This window comes from Ranitomeya imitator, chromosome 6 (assembly GCF_032444005.1).
Source record: "Ranitomeya imitator isolate aRanImi1 chromosome 6, aRanImi1.pri, whole genome shotgun sequence".
NCBI classification, from domain to species: Eukaryota; Metazoa; Chordata; class Amphibia; order Anura; family Dendrobatidae; genus Ranitomeya; species Ranitomeya imitator.
In genome coordinates this window covers 24,028,180-24,036,742 of record NC_091287.1, presented here as the reverse complement: position 1 = coordinate 24,036,742, position 8,563 = coordinate 24,028,180, and the positions used below count along the sequence as shown (strand labels likewise).

Below are 8,563 nucleotides of genomic sequence, written 5' to 3'. Positions count from 1 at the left end.
CATCCTGTCCCATGGCCTGTCATGAGTGTGTCACGTCCTCCTGGTAGATCTGGGGTTAGCCGATCTTTACATAGTATGAATCACAGATCTTCCATTTAGCCTGTGTGTTTTGTTCTTCATATTAAATAGACTTTGTATCCTTTGGCGCTGAAGAGGTTAACTTTGTATGCTGGTTAGAGACATGCAGCTCAATCTCACAGCTGCTCCTGACCTGCTCGTTTTCCCTCTCTATAAAACCTGGCCAGACCTTCTCATCCCTGACTGCGAAAGTTTTGCTTCCTGGAGTTGGTGGGCTGAAGTTGGAGTTCGTAGTTGCTGCTGGAGATTGTTGTCTACTGTTTTTAGGTGTATTCTTTCTCCATTATCCTATTCCCATTTGATTTGTACCTTCCTATCTTTCCCTTTATTTCTCTCTACCCTTGGTGTTTTTGTATGTAAGTTGCTTTTTGTTATCCCTGTTTGTCTTACTTTTATATACGCTTACTGTACATATGTGTCCCTGGCCTCCTGGGGGAGGGGACAGCTTAGGACATTAACAGGAGCATAACAAGTTCAGAGACCCGGGCCTCTCTACCTTTAAGAGTACCCCAGGGACAGTTTGAGGCCCCCCTACCTTACAGAAGACCGTCATAGAGTGATATTGCTCCAGTGTATAACATCCAACCCCTCACCTCCCGTGTTTAATATCTGGCCCATCCCCCCTAGTGTATAACATCCAGACCCATTGTCCTTGGTGCATAGCCTCCAGTCCTCCACCATGCCGTCTGACTTTACTAAAGTGTACCAGAGTGGCCCAAGGTAAAGAGCTCATTGATATTTTATGGTTTGTTTTGACATAGTTTATATCTATATATGTAGCTTTAAGATCTCTGAGTTTTGTTTGCTCGGCATTAGTTCTGCTTTTAGCAAATAAGATAAATATAGGTTTTGCTGATTCTGAGAAATTTCTTAAGCCGTGTCATATGGTCTCATTTAGATACATATTAGATAAACCTTTTCCTTAGATTTCACAAGTTTTGTGACATCTAAGCAGTGAGAAACGTTTACTGTCTGAAAGTAACTTGTTTTAAGGCTTAGAACCGACACATAGGAAGAAATTATTTTTAAGTAATTTTCATCTTTCTATTATGTGACGTCTTCTTTTCGTACTGATGTCAGCGGGACAAGCCTTCTATAGCTGCTGATTCTGTAGCGTCCAGTGGCTTGCAAAAGTATTCACCCCACCCCACCCTGGCTTTTTACCTATTTTGCTACATTACAATCTGTGTTTAACTATTTTTGTATCCCGATTTGTGTGTGAGGCATCAGCACGAAATAGTCTAAGTTGGTGACGTGAGGAAAATATAGGCACAAATTAAATTTATGGGATCAAATAACTAAAAATTGGCATGTGCATATGTATTCACCCTCTTTGCGATGATGCCCCTAAAAATTTCTGGTGCAAGCAATTGCTTCCATAAGTCACATGCTTAGTGATAGGATGTCCACCTGCGTGCAATCTAAGTGTCACCTGTCTGTCAGTATAGACACTTTACCTTTTCTGAAAGGCCACCATTAACAAAAAGGCACCACTAACCAAACACCACCATGAAGACCAAGGAGATCTCCAAACAACATCTTGAAGACCAAGGAGATCTTCAAACAACACCATGAAGACCAAGGAAATCTCCTCACAACACCATGAAGACCACGAAGACCTCCTCATAACACTATGAAGACGAAGGAGATCTCCAAACAACACCATGAAGACCAAGGAGATCTCCAAACAGCACCATGAAGACTAAGGAGATCTCCAAACAGCACCATGAAGACTAAGGAGATCTCCAAACAACGCCATGAAGACCAAGGAGATCTCCAAACAACACCATGAAGACCAATGAGATCTCCAAACAGCACCATGAAGACTAAGGAGATCTCCAAACAACGCCATGAAGACCAAGGAGATCTCCAAACAACGCCATGAAGACCAAGGAGATGTCCTAACAGCATCATGAAGACTAAGGAGATCTCCAAACAAGTCAGGGACAAAGTTGTTGACAAATACAAGTCAGGGTTGGGTTATAACAAAAAAAATCTCCCAATCTCTGATGATCTCAGGAGCACTACCAAATCCATTATCATCAAATGGAAACCACAACAAACCTGCCAAGAGAGCCACCCTCCAAAACTCTCATCCCGGGAAGGAGGGCATTAATCAAAGAGGCAGCACAGAGACCAAAAGTAACCCTGAAGGAACTGCAAAGTTTCCACGTAGAGACTGGAGTATCAGTCCATAAGACCACAATAAGCCGTACACTCCATAGAGGTGGCCTTTATGAAAGACTGGAAAGAAAAAAGCCTTTACTGCCACACAAAAACTGTAAAACTTGTTTTGAGTGTGCCAAAAGACATGTGGGAGACTAACCAAATGTATGGAGGAAGGTGCTGTGGTCAGAGGAGACCAAAATTGAACTTTTTCGAAACCAAGGTAAACGCTATGTCTGGTGCCAAACCAACACAGCTCATCACTCCAAGAACACCATCCCCACAGTGAAACATGTTGATAGCAGCATCATGATGTGGGTGTCACGACTCTGTTTTCGGTTGTCCCAAGACCAGGGGCTCCTTCCATGTCCCTAAGACTAGGGGCGCCCTAGCTCGCCATGTTCCCCGGATTACTTCTGATGGCGAAGATGCCGGGGGCCACATAGCTTGCCTTAGCTCTTGAATCTTCCATCAGTCTGCATCCTTCCCCCACCCAGGGAAGAGGGGAGTAATAGTGTACCGTAAAACAGCAAAGAGGCTAAGAAGGGAATAAGAACAGGGGTAATGGAAAATACCAAACATACAAATATACATGCACAAACAACAGAGGAATGCACTGGGGAGTGGAGGATGGGAAAAAAAAACAAAGTAGGAGAAGAAATGGAATTATCACTCACTCAAAACCAAGCAACAGTCACAGATAAACCCACCAAACACCTTCTCAAATAACCAACAACAACCCCCAGCCATGTAGTATAAGCTAACTCTGACAATGAGTACTAGCCAGGGACCAGATTATATAGATGGGAGTGGCTAACAGTGAACAGCTGAGAGCCTTAATCCAGGAAAGCTTCCAGGAGCTCTCAATTGAGCAGATTAACCCCAGCACTGCTAAAATAAACTTGCAGCATTTAATATGAAGGTGAAGTGCTTCTAATAAGTGCAGGAGTAGGAGAAATTAGACGCTGCGGTCTTCTGGCTCCTGTCGTGGTAAACCCGTGACAGTGGGCATGTTTTTCAGCAGCAGGAACAAGAAAAATGGTTCGAGTCGAGGGAAAGATGAATGAAATGAAATACAGGGATATTCTGGAGCAAAACCTGTTTCAGTCTGTCAGTGGTTAGTGACCAGGACAGAGGCTCACCTTCTAACATGATTCTGACCCAAAGCACACTGCTAAAGAAACACCGGAGTGATGGAAGGGGAAATGTGTAAATGTTTTGGAGCGTCCTAGTCACAGCCCAGACCTTAATCCAATGGAGAATCTGTGTCAGAATTGAAGATCGCCGTTCACCAGGGAAACCTCTAACATGAAGGAGCCGGAGCAGTTTTACCTTGAGGAATTGGCAAAAATCCCAGTGACAAGATGTGGAAAGCTCATACAGACTTATCCACAGAGACTTGGACTTGTAGCTGTAATTGCCACAAAAGGAGGCTCTACACAGTACTGACTTTAGGGGGGAATGGTTATGCTCACATAAGTTTTCAGTTATTTTGTCCTATTTGTTGTTTGCTTCATAAAAAAAAAAGAAAATGAAATGTTCACAGTTGTAGGCACGTTCTTTACATGAACTGATGCAAACCCTAAAAAAACACACAAAATTCGTAAGCCCCTGTACTTGTCCCCAATTGATCAATGTCTCTATTGGGCAACACTCGCAGCGTGCAAGGGACCTATAAAAGGTCTCCCTAAAGAGGGGTTTCCAAAATGGTGGTGACAAGGCCGTCCATGACATTTCTTTCTTCCCCCCATCACCTGTGAGTGATATTATTGAGAAGCAGAAAAAAACAAAGCAACTCAGCCACAAAGTGGAGACCCCGTAACTTTACAGAGCGGGGGGCCGAGTCCTGAGGAGCAGAGGGCAGAAAATTCACCACTGCTCTGCTCACCCCATAACTGCAGAGTCCAGACCTCCTCTGGTATAAAATCAGCACAAACACTGTTCCCCCGCCGGGAGCTTCATGGCAGAGCAGCTGCATGCAGCCGTATATCACCAAGCACAATGCCGAGTGTCGGATGGAGCGGTGTAAAGCCGCCATCACTGGACTCTGGAGGAGACGTGTTCTGTGCAGTGACGGATCACACTTCGCTATCTGCGGCTGATGGAGGGGTCTGGGTTTGGTGATTCCAGGAGGACGTTACCCCCTGACTGCACTGTGCCCCCTGTATTTGAACTGTGTGCCATTAGAATAACATCCAGTGACGTTCAAGTCACCTGACCGCTGCAGACCATCACAAGCTGCAACTGTGCCATAATCGCTTCTGGTTCCTGCGCAATGGACCCCGGAGCGCCCAGCACTGGATCCAGGAGCGGACAGCAGGTGAACATGACATAGTTTGGTATTTTACAAAAGTCAATCCCCACGTAAAGAGCGGACAGACCCCCAACATCTACGGATCTACACTGGGATGTCAGTCTGTCTAGAGACCTACTATCATTACTGTTATTATTGCCCTTTCTATTTCCTCTCCTTTGATTTTTCTCTCCTTTCCTTACCTCTTTGTCATCTCCTCTTTTCCCTTTCCTCTCCTTTCTTCTTTTTCCTCTACTCTCCTTTCTTTTTCCTTTCTTCTTTTTTCTCTCCTCTTTCTTTTTCCTCTCCTCTTTTTCCTTTATTCTTTTTCCTCTCCTCTCTTTTTCATTTCTTCCTTTTTTATCTCCCCTTTCTTTTTCCTCTCTTTTTCCTTTCTTCTTTTTCCTCTACTCTCCTTTCTTTTTCCTTTCTTCTTTTTCCTCTCCTTTCTTTTTCCTTTCTTCTTTTTTTTTATCTCCCCTTTCTTTTTCCTCTCCTCTTTTTCCTTTCTTCTTTTTCCTCTCCTCTTTCTTTTTCCTATCCTCTTTTTCCTTTCTTCTTTTTCCTTTCCTCTCCTATTTCCTTTCTTCTTTTTTAACTCTTCTTTCTTTTGCTTCTCCTCTTTTTCCTTTCTTCTTTTTCCTCTCCTCTCCTTTCTTTTTTCTCTCCTTTTTCCTCTCCTTTGTGTTGCCTCTCTCCTCTCTATTTTTGCTCTTCTTATTTTTTTCCTCCTTTCCTTTTTTTCATCTCCTCTCTGTTCCCTCGTCTATCCTTTTTTCCTCTCCTTTCTTTTTCTGCTGATCTCTTCTTATTTTCCCTCTCCTTTCTTCTTTTTCCTCTCCTTTCTTCTTTTCCCTCTCCTTTCTTTTCCCCTCCTCTCCTTTCTTCTTTTTCCTCTCCTTTCTTTTCCCCTCCTCTCCTTTCTTCTTTTTCCTCTTTCTTTTCCCCTCCTCTCCTTTCTTCTTTTTCCTCTCCTTTCTTTTCCCCTCCTCTCCTTTCTTCTTTCTCCTCTCCTTTCTTTTCCCCTCCTCTCCTTTCTTCTTTCTCCTCTCCTTTCTTTTCCTCTCCTCTCCTTTCTTCTTTCTCCTCTCCTTTCTTTTCCCCTCCTCTCCTTTCTTCTTTCTCCTCTCCTTTCTTTTCCCCTCCTCTCCTTTCTTCTTTCTCCTCTCCTTTCTTTTCCCCTCCTCTCCTTTCTTCTTTCTCCTCTCCTTTCTTTTCCTCTCCTCTCCTTTCTTCTTTCTCCTCTCCTTTCTTTTCCCCTCCTCTCCTTTCTTCTTTTTCCTCTCCTTTCTTTTCCCTCTCCTCTCCCCTCCGCTTCATAGACCCGGTTGTGGCCCGGCCTCCTTATGCTCCTCTTGCAGCAGCAGCAGATATTCTCCAGCCCTCCCGCCCATGACTCGCTCTCACTGGTCTCTGGGATTGTCCTGCGCGCCGCCCCGTAGTGTGTGACGTCACGGGGAGGCCTCCACAGCAGGCAGGCAGTCAGCCATAGCAGAGGAGCCCCGGCCGGAGCCGCACCGCTGCTGTGAGTACAGGGCTGCGAACGTTCCACCGTGACGTCACCAGCACTGACCCAGACTGATACAATGTATCACTGGCAGCTGTCAGTCATCTGCTGCAGAACAGGGCGGGGGGCAGCAGCTGAGCTCCAGAGCCGGGAGAGGGCATGCTGGGGCCTGTAGTTCCTTCAGCTTGCTGGGGTCTAGTGTTTCAGAGGCTGGGAAGTCACAGATTACCTTCCCTATAATAAAAGGCCTCAGCCTGATAGAACTACAACTCCCAGGGGGTCTTGCTGATTTTGTTGTTTTGTTGCTACCAGATAACAATATACAGGAGCTGCCGTCATCATCATCAGTTACCACCAGGATCGTCCCCTCCCCCACAGTTAGCTGCGATCAGATGTCTCCTGTTGTGTAACCTGACAGCATAGCAGCAGCCCCCTGCAGTGAATGTGGGACCCCCACCCTCCTATGGACTAGGTGTACATACTCTCAGGTGCTGGGGGTCTCAGCGTCTCCTCTCGGCTCCTTGGACTATAGGGATACTCAATGTGTAGACACTTTCTCCATTAAAGGGATATTTCCAATATAGTAAGTGCCCCCTGTTAAATGTCTAGAAATCGTGCATGATTGACCTCCGCTCCGTCATTGTCTATGGGACTGCAGGAAATAGTGGAGCGCTGGGCTCGTCTCCCCGGCCCGGGTTCCAGAGCCCCAATCTTGTAGATCGCTGTGTTTCCCAGTGGTTGGACGCCCGGTGATTTACATCGATACGCCCCACCTGATTTTGGGAGTAGCACTGTATGTTGGTTGCACATGGCGCAGATTGTGTTGTTCAGGGTTACAGAACCTGGCTGCTTTCTTCCAGCATACAGAGCTGTGGATGGGGAGCACGGTCTCCTTATCATGGACAACCCCTTTAAGAAAGTGATGGGCCTGAACATAAAGCATTCTAATAACACAGACAACATAAACCCCTCTAAAGTGTCCCCCCAATCCTCCGGCTCGTTCAGGGGACGTGTCCAGTCTTCCGTACTTGGCGGACGTGGGGACAATGTCCTTCTGATCTCCTGGTTATTGTTACTATTTGTGTTTTTGTTTCTTGTGTTTATTATTAGTGTTCTTGTTTTTCACTTGTTTTCTTGATTTGATACATTCACTTTGTACAATTTATGAGATGGTAATAACCATCTGGAGGACATGGACACCTCTTAGGGACTTTTTTTTTTTTGCTTAAAGGGGTTGTTGTCTATTACTTGGACAAACCTTTCTCATTCTTCATGTTTGTCCCCATTAAAGATAAATAAACGTGTGTGTGTGTGTGTATATATATATATATATATATATATATATATATATATATATATATATATATATATTCATACTCCCCATCGGTGTCGGCACATGTGAGGTTGGGACGTCACACGAGCCCTGCAACCAATCAGCGCTGGCGTCACTGTCCTCAAACAGAAAGTCAGGGCTGCGGCTGTTCTGACTCCCTCTGGATGTTCGATTTGTCCAAAGGCAAGGACAGTGATGCCAACTTCGGAGGTATAGGTGTTTTTAGTTTAATTGTGCCAAACATGAGGACTGAGCAGGGGTTGTTCAGGTAATGGACACCCCCTTTAAATTCATGTACTTGGGACTAAAAACCATTTTTGCAGTTGGGTTGCATTGATCATATTGCGCCATTTGCTTTCTATATCCTCTGTGTTGCTGTCTCTCGCCGGCTGCTGCAGAGAGAGTCATCTAAGAATTAGTCAGTATTTTTACTGCACAGTTTGTGGCTCTTCTGTCATTTACTGAACTCCTCTGTGCTGATTTATGTTAAAGTTGAGCTGAACCTTGATGTGGTCAAAAATTAGCAAAGAGGAGCTCAGAAAATGAGTTTCAGATTCCAAAATAAGCTCACCGACAGATTCTCAGTTAACTCATTCTGCACCAAGCAATAGACAGTACAGCACATAGGCTATAGCAGGCGAACGGTGCAGTATGTGTTGCAATTTATTGAGGATGCTCGAAAATGATCAACTCGTTTGGGGACAAAAAATAAAGTAAAATAAAAGGAAACAAAGTTTTTAAAAATAGAAAAAAATATAAAAATTTGAATCGTCCATTAAAAAAAACAAAACAAAAAAAAACAAATAGAAAAAAGTCACATTTGCTTTTTTCTTTTCTTATCACTGCAACAGTAAACGATTTATGCAAATGTAAAATTAATTAACCCTAATAGTAAATGCTGTAAGGAGAACTAGAATTGAAACTTCAGAATTGCTGGTATTTGGTCACTGAACTTCCCTAAAAATGCGATAAAAAGCGAAAAAAAAGTAATGTGTGCTAAAATTAGAGCCAAAAAAACAAGAAGACGTCACCCAAAGAAATGAGCGCCATTAACAGAGAAAATATTTAAAAAAAAAAAAAGTGTTCCAGGTCTCTGAAAATGACAATTTTTTTTTTTTCTTTATTTTACAATTTTATTTTTTTTAACCATGTAAAAAAAAAATCCTTTGTAAAGTTTGGCATCGCC

General features: G+C 43.8%; 2 protein-coding genes across 3 annotated transcripts in view; one reads left to right on the top strand and one right to left on the bottom strand.

The window, feature by feature from the left end:
• Positions 1 to 5,154: 5,154 nt before the first annotated feature.
• Positions 5,155 to 7,318, bottom strand: LOC138643288 (uncharacterized). Its single transcript, XM_069732219.1, has 2 exons — positions 7,293 to 7,318; positions 5,155 to 5,851 (listed from the first exon to the last, which is right to left on the bottom strand). The coding sequence occupies exons 1-2, from the start codon at positions 7,316 to 7,318 to the stop codon at positions 5,281 to 5,283; spliced, it is 597 nt and encodes a 198-aa protein (XP_069588320.1). The 3' UTR covers positions 5,155 to 5,280.
• Positions 5,928 to 8,563, top strand: part of TMEM106B (transmembrane protein 106B) — a 31,950-nt gene continuing 29,314 nt past the window's right edge. The window contains exon 1 of one of the 2 annotated variants that reach the window (XM_069729327.1): positions 5,928 to 6,062. The gene's annotated coding sequence lies outside the window, so the exon portion shown is untranslated. The remainder of the gene's footprint in view (positions 6,063 to 8,563) is intronic. The other variant, XM_069729329.1, reaches the window with a different exon arrangement.